The sequence below is a fragment of the Echeneis naucrates genome, chromosome 8 (genome assembly GCF_900963305.1).
Source record: "Echeneis naucrates chromosome 8, fEcheNa1.1, whole genome shotgun sequence".
NCBI lineage: Eukaryota > Metazoa > Chordata > Actinopteri > Carangiformes > Echeneidae > Echeneis > Echeneis naucrates.
Window position 1 is genome coordinate 5,345,702 of NC_042518.1, and position 16,167 is coordinate 5,361,868.

The 16,167-nt window shown below is 43.6% G+C and overlaps 1 protein-coding gene across 1 annotated transcript; it reads right to left on the reverse strand.

Annotated features, from left to right (window-relative positions):
* Positions 1 to 3,535: 3,535 nt before the first annotated feature.
* On the reverse strand, positions 3,536 to 15,724 carry c1ql1l2 (complement component 1, q subcomponent-like 1-like 2). Its single transcript, XM_029508938.1, has 2 exons — positions 15,098 to 15,724; positions 3,536 to 3,715 (listed from the first exon to the last, which is right to left on the reverse strand). The coding sequence occupies exons 1-2, from the start codon at positions 15,704 to 15,706 to the stop codon at positions 3,536 to 3,538; spliced, it is 789 nt and encodes a 262-aa protein (XP_029364798.1). The 5' UTR covers positions 15,707 to 15,724.
* Positions 15,725 to 16,167: the final 443 nt, after the last annotated feature.

Genomic DNA, 16,167 nt, shown 5'->3' on the forward strand with positions numbered 1-16,167 from the left:
AAAATGTGGCATATTACCACGTATGATTTTTTTTTTTTTTTTCTCTCTCCCCCAAGGAAAAAAAAAAAGTGGAGTAAAATGCAGCGGATGCTACTTTGTTCAGATGTAGGACGTTTTGATGTGCATGTATATCACATGAGTCCCTCCCTATGTGGCATGAGACACACCTGGACTCATTTTTGCTGAGTAAATGTAGCTGACAGGACCATCGTGGACGTTTCCACAGTCACAAAAAAACAAAACAAACAAACCCCCCCCCCCCAAAAAAAAAAAAAAACTGAGAAAATACACAACCTAAGAAAAACAAACAACTGTTATTCAAAGCAACTCAAGGTTATGTTATGATTTAAATCAAACCTCAGGTTCTCATATGCTTAATGCGCACTCCAAATTCTGAATAAGCAATATTTTTGTTGCAATTTCCTTCACTGGACTTTATTATAAGAAACAAGGAGCGGCGAACTTTCCACAAACTGCGTTTTTGTCCGCAGACAAAGATGAACATTCAATAACCTTCCTGTTTCCCCACTTAATTTTTTTTTTCTTCCCCCCCCATTCAGCTTCAAAGCTATTTGTGTTGAAGAGGAAACCACTTTTAAATAAAACCAGAAAAAACAGCAAAAAAAAAAAACATCTAACCTGACCTCAAACTCTTAAACACGGCTGATAGAGGCTTATCTTCAGCGATGGTGCTGTTGTTCGGCGACGATCTCTGTAAAATTACGGTGAAAATGGTTTACAGATGTTAGCGCCATTAAATAAGGCTCAAACATTCTCATTTACCCAAGCGTGCATGTAATTGGCTTGTTAGACAATAGAAGGTAAATGAATAAAATGACACAAAGAGTGACTGTGTCCCTTGAGGGTGAAATAGTGCAGGCGCAGCAACAGCAGCCAGAGTCAGATCCCATCCCTGCCAAGTCTGAGGGACATCCAGTTCTTGACACTTGTCCAATCTGAGCTATCTCAAGCTCTTTCCTCAAGCTTCACGCCGGCTAATCTTTCCTGACACCTCACACGGCCCCGACAGGGAATCACTCCATGCTGAAAATAATCCAGCCCTCTTTCCCCTCTACCCCCAAATCGGTGGCAGCAGCAGCCCCCCCCCCCCCCCCCCCCCCCCCCATGCCACTGTCTGTCTTCTTTCTATTTCTCTTTACCCATTCTCTCCCTATCTGTCTCTTCCCCATTACTTCTCTCCGTCCATCTGTCTTTGTCAAGCCGTTTTCTGCTCCTCTTCTATCTCGCTCAGCCTCTCCTCCCTCTGTCTCTTTCCCTCCGTCCTCACTTCCTCGCTGGCTATATCATGCCTCTGTTGATGGGAATCTCTGAAAAGATGCCACGATTGCCGACTGAGGAATAGCCTGCATTTCCTTAAGGACTCATCGGCATTCAGAAACTGCATCTTACTCCGCGGGGGGATGTTGTTGGAGGGTCTTTATCTCCGAGCGCACCTTTGCAGATGGGGGGAAGCTCTACAGGAGACGGGACGCAGGGAGCATAAAAACAGAAATCTATCCCCTGACACCTATCATCCTAAATATATTTAACTTTTTAGAAAGAAAAGAGAGATGAGGGACTTGCTCAAAGAATCTTTTTTTAATGTTAGCACTGACAGGCCGTTGTAAAAATTCCTAGTTTAAACAGAGCAAGAAAAACTTTTGCACTCATGTTGTTTGCACTGCAGTTAGCTGGTCTCACCGAGCAAATTAGGCCATTTACAGATCATTTTTCCCTAATTAGCGTATTTGGGGTACAAAAATTCTCGTGAGACGAGTCACTCAAAAAATCCCATTTATTATTTAAATGTATTCAACAATTTCAAAAGATAAGATAGACAAACAATGTCAAAGATTTAATTTACAAGCTGTTTGTACTTCTTATCATATCTATAGAGGCTCCCCACCCTATGGAGCACAACCTCATTGGCTGCTGAATAAAATATCTGTCATTGGCTGTAGCACAGGAATAACTCTGGAAAAGAACAATGTAGCTATGGCACGGCACATGCTAAAATGCAGACGCTCACTGGTATGCACAGATTCACACGCCCTCATACACATGTACACACTCGCGCGCACGCGCACACACACACACGCACGCACGCACGCACGCACACACACACACACACACACACAAACGTGCAGTCATAATAGGCCGAGTCACTCACCCAATCAGTTTCATTCTCAAGCAAGCTGTCAGGCCGCCATGTTGAGTAAATATTACCATAATGCCTGTGTGTCAGTGAATATGCAGCTAATGAATAGAATGAGATCCAGTGAACCTCAGAGACACTGAAATAGAACAATTGCCCAGCCACTGTGGCCAAAGCACCACCACCACCCCCGCCCACTTCAAAAGGCAGATTATTATTATTATTATTTTATTATTTTTTCTTTATGGCAAAAAGAAGGCTCGGAGGTCACCACAGCAGGGAAAAAGACGAGAATGGACGCTTTTCAGCTTGCTTACCTCTAAGAATCGGAGCTCAGGCTTTTTTTTTTTTTTTTTTTTTTTTGCCTCCTCATCGCGTGGCACCAAGTCGAGCGTCTACATGACACTAGAACATTGAAGAGACGATTTGAATTCTACCTTTAATCCGAAAACAGCGGCAGGACAGTTGGTGGTTGAGGTGACAAGTGTGAGGTGGTTTGTGGGAAAGAGTTGTTTTCTATACGAGATGTTTTCTTTTTCAGATACATTGGAAAGTACAGCGTATAATATATTGTTATTCTCCACATGAACAATATATGTAATTACCTTGTTGCACCCAGTGATGGAGAAAAACACTCACTGCCATCAAATGCTGACAGTATTGATTTAAAGATTTCTTTCCCAGCTGTTGGATCTCTGAACTGCATCACAAATAACATCTCACAAATCCTCTCTCTCAGTCAAACAGGATATCTTCACACTGGACAAATATATTCTGATATATATTTTTTTAATCTCATCTGTGTAGAATATTATGCATGTCTACAAAATAAAAACACAATCTAAGGAAAATTGCACGGAACAACACTACAAGTTTCAGTCAGTTGAGTCCACCGACAGTACAGCTGACCGTTGCCGCTGGAGAGAAGAGGTGATATCGTCCGCTGTTTGCAGGGTTTTCATTTTAGTCGTTGATATTTCTGTGCAATGGAACAGGGCTGAAGAGGAGAGACACTGAAATCAAGGAGCTTCTGACACATCGGCATTGATGTGGAGGAGCAGGGGCATGAAAAAAAAAACCAAAAAAAAAAAAAAAAAAAAACCCCTGCCCACTTCCTCCCCACGTCCCACTCCTACCACGCCACTCGCCCAGCCCCTATCAGTGCATCCTCAGGAGCTTTGCATCCAGGCTCAGCTACAGAGCCTGGGTGTCTTGGCTGATGGATACGAAGCAGAGGTGTCCGTGATGATGGAGAGAATTAGGAAAACTATAAAGCATTCCAGCTTTTAACACACACACACACACCCCTCCCCCTCCCTTGGTCGTACAACGCTTTCTCTCAATCCCTTCCTGTCTGACCTTCTTTGTGTCTGTGTGCGCTCAATCAGCGTAGAGGATGAAGCCGGAGAAGGTGCTGTACTTGTTGTTGTTTCCTCCGTGGGCTTTGCCGCCGTCCAATTTGATGTAGACCTCGTCGCCTGCATCCAGATGGAGGATGACGCTGTTGGAGGCGTAGTCATAGTTCTGGTCAGCGTCTTGGGCGATGGCGCTGGCACGGACCTGGAAGAAAAGGGGACAGACGAACATGTCGGAAAAGGGATCAGCTTTTTAGTTAGGGTGCACATCACGACATTAACCTGATTAACCGGAAAGGTTAGTCAGCTTCTCATTAAACTACTAAACACAGGAACTAGACTGATACTGCATTGACTGTTCCAAGTCTCTGTTCCTGGAAATCTGAACCAAGATTATTTATATAGCTCTCATATACCTCCAGAGGGTAAAGGACTACTTTTCAAAAGTACCTGATTAATTTTGATATTTGCTTGAACAAGCAAAAAACATGATCTAATTTTCCTTCCTCCATGGCCACAGTTTTTTTTTTTTCATTGTTCATGTCTAATGAATGACTATTGAGGTATTTAACCATCAAAAATACCTTTCAGGCCAAAGGTATTAAATTCAAACAAATAACCATCATTACTATGAAGAGGGAATTTAAGAGCACTTGACTGTGTCAATAGTCTGAAAAATCACATGCTGTTGCACCGCGACAGAATTTTGTTGCACAGATGGAGAATGCATCAGTTTGGGAATACCCAAAATAAAAACTTGGTTTTCTGCCTCGAAATGAAATACATTACTGGAAACACCAATAGCGCAAATAGTTCTTTATATTGTTATCAACCTGCAAGAGCAGACAAAGGGTCAGTCAAACCTCAGGCCTCTCTGTCAAGCAGATTTATGGTTTCAATCTGGCCAGTGGTCTAAGAAGACCTAATGTTCAATCTTGGAAGAAAAGGTCTACAGGAAGAGGAAGTTTCAGAAACTTTGCAGCTGGGCTGGCTCTCGTGGAGGAAATCGCTGAGAAATGCAACAAGAAAAACAGCAAGGGCAAACGCCAGGTCCAGTCAGAAATGTTTTATATTTTATAGTAATGAGAATTCCATAGGAATGAGTTTGTATTCTTAAAAACAACAATAATGTGCATGTGTGTTTGGCCATTGCGGACATTTGGAGGAGATTCTGAATAACCTGTCCTGGCTAATTAAGACCTCTTCTACAAACATGCTCCGTCTCCCCGGGGAGAGAAGTGTAGCTACTGTGCCAAATGGGCACTGAAACAATAAATGGGGGTTTTCATGCATTTGTGAGCGTCATGGTGTGGGGAGCGATGAATACAGTGGTTGATTATCAGTTGGACTGGCTGCTATGTAATTTAATATCTGAAGTTGTATTTTTTTAAGCAGAGAATGAGAGCAGTTTTTGCCTTTTCTGTCTTTTTCAAACTGTCACACTCCTGTGACATTACTGGTCGAGAGACAGTTGTCTATTTGATAGTTTTCTGTGCCGCCGAATGCAACTTAACCACTAATAGTTCAGGCAGAGATGTGTGAGGGCTTTAGTGTCATGTTAGTAGCAGCCAAAGGAGTCTTGGATCAGTGGCCTCAATCAGAAACAAGTCATGTCAGTCAGTAAAGGAAGTAAATAGAAGAGAAATCCAGACGTAGTGGATTTATGATTAATTTATGCTGATTTGGCCTGAAATGCACCATTAAATTGTTCGGATTCCAGATGAATGAATAGATTTATCCCCATAAGTCAATGTACTGCTCAATTGAAAATGAATATTGGGAGTTCAACCAAACAGGTTTGTTTTTTTTGTTTTTTTTTCCACAATTCAGTCCCTACAGAAATCTGCATCATCCAAAACTTGTATTGGATATAACAGGATTAAAAGATCGTTGTTCTCTCTTTAGATGAAAAGCAGCACATTACATCCTAACCACTGGTTAAAAAAAAAAAAAAAAAAGCCCATTAGTCTCTCAGTCTAATCCGTAAGGTTCAATCAGAATCAATAGTTTATGTGCATTTGTTCTTGTGGCTCATTATCGGGTCTCAAAAGTCCATTCAGGCCCTTGCTTCGAACCAGCGTTTGTCCATGCAGCTTTAAACGGTGGTTTTTCCAGCCGGTATTGACAAGCTGGCCTAACAGGTGGCACAGAGGATGCCCAATAATTAGTTGGCGTCTTTGAGGACTACACACAATGGGCATATTATCAAATGTGAGCAGGGCCAGATACTGACGGAGATCTCCTGCACAGAAAGCAGCACTATTGCCAAAACTGGTAGGGAACCTGGAAGAGGCACCATTGAAAGTTGATATAGTAAAAAAAAAAAAAAAAAAAAAAAAGGAAATCCACTCATTTCATTATTAACATCTTGCTAACACGGTATTGTTTTCATTTTGTTATCACTATTTTGCAACTTCCTACAAAACCCGTTATGCAACTCCTAGGGTGATTGTTAGAAATATGTTTAGTTTTATTTATCTGTTTATTTCTTTTTTTGGTTTTGTTAATGGAGCATGGTGCTATTAAAGAGGTTCTTGCCAATAGTTCAAAAATGCTGATCACTGTTAATGCTCATCTTCTCTAGGTGATGTTAAAACAACCTGCCGTTGGGAACAGAAAAAAATGTGCATAGGCGTGTAAAGTCTTATCAAAATAGCAAATATCAAGCTTTTATGAAGTATAGTGGCAGTTCAAACCACTCTTACATGAGAGAATAGAGACAGCTATTACAATTATGACTCTAAAATCTTATACAGTTTCTGTAAAAGATAGAAGCGTATAGAGCCCGTGCAAAACCTTAAGAGAAGCTTTTGAGTTTCCTAAGTGCTTCTCTTCTGATCAACACAATGACAAACAGACAAACCTAGACTCGAGGCCAGACGGGACCCTGAAATGAGACATTTCTTTCTTGCACTACTGCTGTAAAAAAAAAAAAAAAAAAGAAACATTTAAGAGGAAAGGTGACACATCCTCAGACTGAACCTGTCTAACCCCACTCCAATACACATTATAGAGACGTTCTGCCATTATTTACTAGGAGTCCACATTGCAAGAGCTGCAGCACTGTTTCTGTTGCTGGCTGTTGTAGTTATTCAATGTGACTAATGTACGACAATGATTGATTTATTTAATTTAATGTTTTTATTTTTTGGGTGAGCGAATACTGACTTCAACACACATCCAACAGGTTTCAAATGTTGTTTCATATTAACTGTGAATTTTATTTATTCAAAGATGACAGTTTTTTTGTTTTGTTGTTTTACCTCCCAATACTTCAATGGAGAGGCCCATATTCTGCTGGATTGTGTTCTTCATCCTCTAAATGGCTTTTCAAACACGGCACAGTTATTTGTGTTGCCTTCGGCTCACAGCCTTGAAATGTGGAGCAGTGAAGAGCAAGGCTGGCCCTTCTTCATCTTTTTTAACAATGCTTTCAAAAAGAAACTCAGTTTTGTAATGAAAGGCGGAGTGAATAGATGAATTATGTTTTCACAGGGAACTCATTCATTTAAACGATCATCTGCCACACGCTTAGCATTTGTTTGGTGGGTCAGTGTTAACAAGTCCTGATGATCTTTGTGAAACAATTTCAATTGGCTCAGGTGTGAACTCTAATTCATGATTAAGAGGTGAGACAGATGGAAAACACAGATAATAAGCAGTCCAGCATGAAATGTGCAAGTGCTCTAAGGCTAATCTGGAAAATGAACATCTGAAGAAAAGTTTTTAAGATGCAGGAGTAATATATTGAATATTGTACTTTTTTCTTTTTTTTTTGTTTATCCTCCTGATTAAGTCTAGCATAGCTCATATCGATGTGCAAACAAGGTCTCCTGTTCTGATTCTGGGATGTCTTCGTCCAGTGAATATTAATATGATATGATGTGCCCTCAGCGTGCAAAGTCAACACCATCTTATTAGAGGGTTACCGCTTTTGCAGTGGGGGTGTGGGGGCGTTGGTGGAGGTATGAAGCGGGAGATGATGGCTTAGGAGGATTTGTCATTTGGGAATTTAATGAAACTTTATCAAAATATTTGCTTGGCAGGTGTTCACACTGAACCTGGGAACCTCTGGCAATGTCACAAATGTGTAATATTCCTTAAATGATTCCATTTCTTTGCTATTTAGGGACTGAAGTTTAGGACTTTTTCAATAGCATGATCTATGTTGTTTTGTTGTTGTTGTTGTTGGGGAAAGGGCGACAGCCCTCGGGAAATACAAATTTTACATTTTCCTTGAGTAGAGACAGAGGCTGCTAAACCCTGGTGAAAGTAAACTTCCTGCAATCCTTCTAGTTCTTTCACAGTGATATTTTTGTTTTGTTTTGTTTCTTTGCTCTAATGGTTTTAATCCCCTTCAGAGACTAACTGCCGCAGTCTAGGCCTCCTTCGTTTGCTTTCAATGATAAGCACACATGAATAAAACCTCTCACTATTTTTGAAATAATGATCAGGGAGTTCCTATTGAAGCTATTTTTTTCTTCCCTCCTTTCTCTTTCCTCTTCTTTTTCCCTTTTTTTCCTCCACTGCACACAGAGCACTTGTTAGGAATGTGAACCAGAAGCTGAGTACAGAGTACAGCAGCTGTATAGTGAGAGATGAGCGGGACAAACAGTCAACCGGCAGCGCATGACCTTGACACAATATGTAGAGGAACTTTGACAAGACAAACAAAGCATGAGGCTGTAAGCGCCGGCTCCCACGATGGTAAATGAGGTGTCAGGCACTGTTGTCTTCCTTGTGGCTGCTCACGCGTGTTTGCATCTGTCATATCGTCAACGCGATGGCTTTGATTGAATAATATTCGGAGTGAAGACACAGAACATTCAAGGCTCCTCTCAGGCTTAATAGATAGTGCGTGCCTGGAAAAGTGAAGCGTGGCTTCTCTTGACTCATGCAATGCTTAATTGTGAATGTGAACGCCACCGTTGTCTATAATGATGGTATTTACAGATTATGAAGATGGCACAATTTAAAAATAGCGGCTGTCTACACTCCTTAGTCATGCAGGATTTGTTTAGTAATCAACGGTTTTAATTGCAATCTATTTAAAAGGGGTTACACATCACTTCTATTCAGCAGATGTGGTGTGTCGAATCGTGGGGTTGGCTGGATTGTTTTTATTATGAACCATTAAAATACTGTTTCTGAAAATCATGACAGTTTGAAGCTTTATGTGCGGCGTCTGGCACAGGAGGGGCCTGTAAAGTCTCTCTGGGACAGTGATCCTACAAGAAGCTTTGTCACTGTGACAAGGACATGTCTCGTAGCTTTCCGGCAGGGATTTGTTGACTTGATGTTGAGCCTCCATTTCGATGAGTCTATTGGTCCTCTTTAAATCAAAGTGTACTGCTGTCTAATTATGTTTGAACATTCCAGCCGTGAACCGCATGCTTAATAGCAGCTTAGATGGCTTGCCACTGCTATTGAGCCCTATCCAACATTACACCGCACAACACGTAACAAAAACACACAATCGCGGTGACAGGGAGGCGGAAACGCACATACATCCACGTGCAATTTTTTTTGTGTTCACCCACATGCACAAGATGTGCAATTTTACCGAGATAATGAGAACAGGAAAATGCGATCGGTTGCAAGGGAGCTCTTGTGTCAGAAAGTGTCGGGTCTCCTGTGCGTTACAGGTTTATTTGTCGGAGGAACCAAAGTGAAAACATGATAAGAGGAATTAGTTGGTAACAGAGAATTTGCCATCTGCCAGACGAGGGTAGAAAAAGGCTTCCTGAATTAATTTCACCGGCTGTTCTCCTTGTACCTGCTCACCATCCTTTGAGACAGAATGGCTGTCCTGCACAAGCCGTTGTGTTTAGAAAATTGCATACAGTGACTGCAAAAAGAAAAAAGATGAGAGTGGTGTCAGACAATAGTTCGTTAGTTCAGTTTATTAGCTAAGCACCGCCGATGCTTGATCCAAACGTTGCAGAAACCCTTGAGGGGGGGGGGACCAGAGTAACAGTATCTCAGTTCAACAAAAAGGATGAAAGGAGGACAGCTTCTCTTGAAAAGAGCCTTGACAGAAGGAAACAGCGGTGGGAGAAAAATAGGCATCAACTTTGACCTTCGATCCAGCCAGTCTTTTCTTTCCTGTGTCTGACTCATCAGTCCCAGTTAATTACTGAGGTACACAGCACCGTATGCCTCCAGCGGCACCACCACCACAATCACTGCTAGCCGCTTTGTCCAAAAAAAAAAAAAAGAGGGAGAATTTTGCTGCAAAATTTTCCACCTTTGTTCACACTGGGCTTATTTCTTTTTTCTTTTTTTTTTTTCCTGGTAACCCTGAGGCATTTAGATTTCCCTCTTTTGAAAAAGAATGAAGAAGAGTGTTGGATAAGAAGGCAGACTGTCAGCTTTGCTATCACATGCATTTTTCATACAGTAGCCCATTCACCCTTTCTCGCTGGGGCGATTGTTGATGTCTTCGCCACTTTCGTTTTAAGGGCGGGCAGCAGGTGTTAAACACATTGAGTTATGTAGCGGACTGTGAGTCATTTGAAACCATTGACTTGCTGCTTTGCTATGAAGGGGGAGAGGATAATTGCGGGTATCACTGACGACTGAATTTGGTGGGACGGCTAAATGTCAAGGGCGTGGGGAGAGGCGGAGAGAGAGAGATGTTTGCATAAGAGAGCCAGGGGCACTTGTCTATCTCCCATATGGCCCTCATTATAATGAAGAAGCCTTGTGAGTCAACACCATAGCATCCTTGAGTCAGCCAAGCCACAGGAGACGATCCACAGCCTATTTTAGACTGTATGTTTTTGAGGCATTATAGAAGTAATTCATGAGCTACATAATCTACGACGCCAGCGCAGAGAGCACACTGTTGGCTTCCTGGATATCTGAGGAAAATGTTTTTAAAGTTGAATTATTACAGACAAGTGGTGGGCAGTTTTCAAGCAAGTTTTGAAACTTCACCAATAAATGATAGATTTTCTTCCCTGTGCTTGCAGATGACAGCCCGATGTGATCTTGACATTTCCAATCTGTGTGATATTTCCCAACAACATGGGCCAATCTTCATTTAATAGCCCTCGCACCTAATTAGGCCAGCTCTAATGTTCCACTCGGCAGAGTGTCAAATCCAATGTCCAATTACACAGCAGATCAAGGCCAAAGGTCCGCCTCCACTACCTCTCAGGCTGATTATAGAAGAAGTGCCACGGTATACATCACACAGAAGAAACGGGTCTGTCAGAAGACGGAAAGAGACATGCGCACATGCACACACACACACGCATGCACACATACACATAAGGGGATCAATACTGCGGGCGAAGGGGCTGAGGGACTGAGGGAAGCGCTCTCAAACCCTGCCTGTCTATTTCAGACAGAGTCTCTCTGTTATGCCAGGCAGACACACAGAGGCCTCTCAGTGCTGAAGTCAGACCACGATGAGGAATAGCAGGTCCGAACATTACCAGAATGTTAAAATCAATCAAGTCTAAGTTTTGCTGTATTTGTGTTTGGATTTAGTCTGATGTTCTTTCTTAAATCCTTATTAACCCCCCCAAAAATAAAACGATCTTGTTTATATATATAAAAAAAAAAAAAAATCAGTCGATACCACAGCTCACCCGCAGGGAAACGAAGGATTTCTCTTTCTGTTGTCCGCGTCTTCCTGTAGAACGTATGTCAACAATCAAATCAAACGGAGCAGACTGTCAACCAGATGTCTCAGCTCACATATATAATGTTGGTATTAGCACCACATGCTAAACACAAAGCCTGGGTTTCACCTGGATACACAGCAACAGGATAAACAGTGTTCGTGTGCACCCCAGCTGAACAACCCCCCCCCCCCCCCCCCACCCAGAGGTGCCTTCATGAGCGGAGAAGGACTGAGGCAAATTGTTTGACAGGGAAATGGCACACGGCTGAGCTAAGTTGAGCAACACTTAAGTGGAAGGAAAAGAATCGCTGTTCTTTAAAGCGTGGTGAGCTCCAAATACAAAATCCAAGAGAGGGATTGAACACTGTAACCCTTCCGTTATAGTGCAATGCATCACTTGAAAGCAATGTAGAATATAGATGGCAATGTGTGTCAGCCAATAAGTTCTGCGGTGTCACAATCTATATTCTCTTTTGTTGTATTTACATTTTTTTTTTTTTTTCCTATTAAGATGAAAACTTTAGAAAAGTGGGATGCTGTGGCTCTGACACAGAGGAGAGATGGAGGGCAGTGGTGCACCGCTGGGGTGGGTTGAGCCAGTGGGTTAGAAGGGGGGGGGGGGGGGGGGGGGGGGGGGGCAGCATTTGTGTGTGTGTGTGTGTGTGTGAAGAGACTGCAGCGCTAATTGCAAGGGAAGAGCCATGTGCACGAAGGACGTTGAAGCTTATTAAAGGAGGAGACAGAGTGATTATTCACTATGGTCCTCTTGAGAGACTGACGCTGAAGTCATTGCTTTTAATTAACTCTGAAACGGTTTTACGGATTAATAACAATATTAAGAAGGGAACAGAGAGGAGAAGCGCAAACACATCCTGGATCTGGTTCAAGCTTTTTAATTACAATCAAATTGACTCGATAGCACAATGGCACAATAGCGACGTCTTTTCTACCCTCCTCCTTCTCACCCTTGTGCTGCATCCAATAAATTTGTCTTCATTGTCACCGCTGTGTCTCTCAGGATGTGTCCAAGACAGGTTATAGCAAAGGCCTGATTTAATGGAGGGGGAGTTTCGGATTGGTTGGAATATTTGGCACATGTGCAAAAGAACAGGCGATGAAGAAGCCAGAGGAGTGTGTGGGGGGGGGTGTGTGTGTGTGTGTGTGTGTGTGTGTGTGTGTGTGTGTGTGTGTGTGTGTGTGTGTGTGTGTGTGTGTGTGGAGGGGAACTTGGAAAGCAGATCAAGTGTGCTGCGCTGAAAATAGATTCCTTATTTATTTGTTTACCAGAAGGCTAACTTTGTGGTGTAGCTAGAAAAAGTGTCAAAGTTCTGGGGACAGTGCCACAATTCATGTGTGGCACCCTGCCAAGTGAAATAAGGAAGTGCATGTTGGGGGGGTAAAGTAACTCCTGGATGCTGATGTTGAACACAGCTCCTTACTGTAGGACCCCTGAAATGGGAGGAGCATATGCTGGAGTGAAACAGCACTGCAGGGCCTGGTTACTGCATGGATAAAGCCAAAAGATGATAAAATGCTGGTATTGTGTGCAATTCCCCAGACTCTTTTGTTCCAACACACAGCGTAGGTTTTTGCAGTCTTAATGAACTGGGGAAAGTGCCAGTGTGACTGTAGCAGCTTCTGAGTCTGACTCTCAGTACTTCATCAACGACGTAGCATAAGTTGGCCCGGCATTCATAACAATTCACAGTCGTTTACACGGACTGAGGCTCTGGGGCCTTCTTTCGTCAGCCAACGGCCCCTAATAAACACCACAGCAAGAGGAGCGCGCATTAATGTAAAAGCTGTGACACAGGACAGAGAAAGACGGAGACACAGTAGCTAGCACTTCATAAACATTACGCGGGTCTCTGGAGATGCACACTGTGTGTGTCTAACTTAAGTACCTCCACACCCTCCTCTTGGGAACACATTGGAGCGGGAACAGAAGGCATTTTATAGGAACATATGTTCTTCCTCCCCTATTATATATACACCCACCCATAAAGATTACTGTTGAGTGAGACATTATACATAGAAGCAATTGCTGTAACTCTTTGTTTTTCTTTTTTTTTCTTTTTTTTCTGGGTATGAACTTGGCCAGGGTAAAGGAATTAACTTCTGGTGGCCTTGACGGGGCTGAAAAATTCTTGCCATGATGCCAACTGTCTTTTGATCTCCTCACTGCCCATGTTGTTGTCTCAGCACTTGTAATGCAAGACCCCCGACAGCTTTCTCCTTCATTTCACCCGGCAAAAATACGACAGCTTAGAAGAAAATGAAGGAAGTTCCTACTGATTTTTATTTTTAGTGGAGGGCAGACATGGCGGAGGCTGCTGGGGCCTGATGTCAAACCAGAGTTGGAGAACTTTGATTTTGATTTATGTTGTTGCAAGGATCTGTGCCTCTGACTGTGAAGCACAGTCCAGGAGAAACAATACATTTGCATGAAATGCGTTTCCTCTGTGCAACATACAGTCAGGAAAAACGTCTGCCACCAGCGAAAAAATTCATCACAACGCTCTGTCTCTATATTTACAACTGACACTGAGGAGAAGAAGATGATGATGATTGCAAGATGAAGCCCAGCTGAGCCTTTGAAGCTGAGTGTGACATGCCTCCCACTACTTTCTACTTTCTCATCATTTTTGAATATATCAAAATTCGAGCACATAATTAAAGTGGAGTGTACATTTAGAAATTTCATTTTTTATTTTTTTTTACTCCTATATCTTATTTTTCAAAATTTCTTTCTTTTTATATATATATATATATATATATATATATATATATATATATATATATATATGCAGTGTCAGAGTTGCAGTTGAAGCAGCAACAGTGGCTGCTTTTCACAACATCCATCATTTTTCCGGGCGAAGCGCTTTTCGGAGCCGCTTTAAGGGAAGAGATGTGACGGCTGATCGGAAGGCTGCAAAAGTGCACAGGCACACATTACCGACCCGAGAAGACCCCTCGGGGCTGCAAAACGAGATTAGCGCCCCATTAAAACGATGCATCAAACATCAGGTAGACGTTCTTATGCATGCAACACGACGGGGAAAGACAGATGGAAGCAGCGGCGGACAGATAACATTATCCGACGGCTGTGGTGGGGAAGCTATGGTCCCAGTACTGTCAGCAAAATTATCTAGCCCCCCCCCCCACAAGCCCTGAAAGTTAAACGAGTCATTTAGACCACAAACGAATAGCTATGTAATAAATATAGTGGTGATGATTATAAAATAATAATAGCGATAATTATATTAATGATAATGTCTCAAAATGCGCTTAAAATAGCTCCGTACACTGCACCAAACAAAAGACCCCAGGTGGCATCTCTATTACTTCCATTCTCGTATCTTTCAAACATTTCCAACTCCTGTAGTTTCATAATTTCTCCAGACTTTAAATTCCGAGCTGCCATTAACTTCCATCAGACATTAAATCCCAGCTCGCAACAGATGAGACGGAACAGCTGATCGGCTTCCACATTTTACAGCGTCATGACTAAAAAAAAAACAAAAAAAAAAAAACCCACAAACAACAACAACAGCAACAACAGAAAACAACCGGCGAGCATCAGCCACCCACACTGTGACCGTCCTTTTGTTGGACACGCGGGACGGGGCAATGTCACAATGTCAGGACGCATCATGCGAAGAGGGGGGACGCGGTTTGCAACCGGTCACCGCATCTTTATCTCCAGGCAGCGCTCGATGCCACAGCTGTGCGCTCTGCGCTCTGGGGGCGCGCTGCAAAAAGTCACTTTTCATTCACCGGCTTTGAGAAAAATCAGCTTCCTGAAATGTGTGACTTTTTTTTTTTTTTTTTTTTTTTAGTGGGAGGGGGGGGGGGGGGCATTTAGGAAGCGAGGAGCAGAGTGAGCATCAGAGGAGCCGGGCATGCTTACACTGCGGGAGAGGAATCTCAGAAAAAAAGTTTCAGAGCACCAACCTGGCCGTTCTTGCAGAGGTCTGCCCACATGCTGGTGCCATCCCCTCCTCTCATCAGCACATGGTAGATGAAGAAGTATGTGCCCGGTATGCTGCAGATGAACTTGCCCGAAATGCCATCGTAGTTGTTGCCCAGGTTGGTGACCACGTCGTCAAACTTGAGGATCTCGTAGCCTTCGTGGGGGTTTTTAAGCCCCGCATAGAAGGCCACCCGAGGCACCGTGCTGTAGGTGGCCGTGCTGATAGCTCCATTTCCCCCAAGACCCAAAATTCCAGTCCTTCCTTGATCCCCTCTGTCGCCAGGAGGCCCGGCCGGTCCAGGTGGCCCCGGTTCTCCCGGCGGTCCGGGTGGTCCGGGCTTGCCTGGCCTGCCGGGCTTCCCCTGTGGACCCTGCAGCAAGGTGGAAGGAGGCAGCACGTTGCTGTGGTCGCTTAGCGCCTCCGCCTCAGCCTGGAGACCGGTGGAGCTGGTGCTGCTAGCCGGAGTGCCCTTGTTCAGGTAGGGGTCGCACACCATACGACAGGTGCCCAGCATCTCGTAGTGGCTGGCATCCGTACCCACGGAGCTGACGAGCACAGGGATGAGGACCACCAGCACCAGGACCAGCATAACCCCTACGGCAGCCGCCACCAGGGTCTTCCTCCCGATGCTGAGTCGGGGAAGGGGCTGCGCTGCCAGCGTGGGTCTCCCGGGGGCGGAAATGGTGACTGTTTGGTGTGGGGAGCCTGTCACCGATGAAAGGGACCCAGAGATCCCGAAAAGAGTTGCAAGAGGAGCGGCGAGTGTGTGAGGGCGAGACAGAGACCCACATACAATTGATGCACCTCACTGCTCTGCTCAGTCACACTAAAGTAGGCTAGCAGTCACTCACACATACAAAAAAGACTTAAGGAAGCCCAAGCATACAGAGAGAGACATTCAGCGCGTACTTACAAACACAATCTGACTTGTGAGAAGAAGCAAGAAGGATGCAGAGCCCAGAGGAATGAAGTGAGAGACAGAGGGAGCGAGACACAGAGAGAGAGAGAGAGAGAGAGAGAGAGAGAAAATGAGAGTGGGTGTGTGTGAGA

Excerpts from the sequence above, each read along its gene's own strand:
- c1ql1l2 (XM_029508938.1), bottom strand. The coding sequence starts at position 15,706 with ATGCTGGTCCTGGTGCTGGTGGTCCTCATCCCTGTGCTCGTCAGCTCC. Across the intron at positions 3,716-15,097 it reads ACCTCTGCAAGAACGGCCAG|GTCCGTGCCAGCGCCATCGC; the intron begins GTTGGTGCTCTG and ends CTTTTCTTCCAG.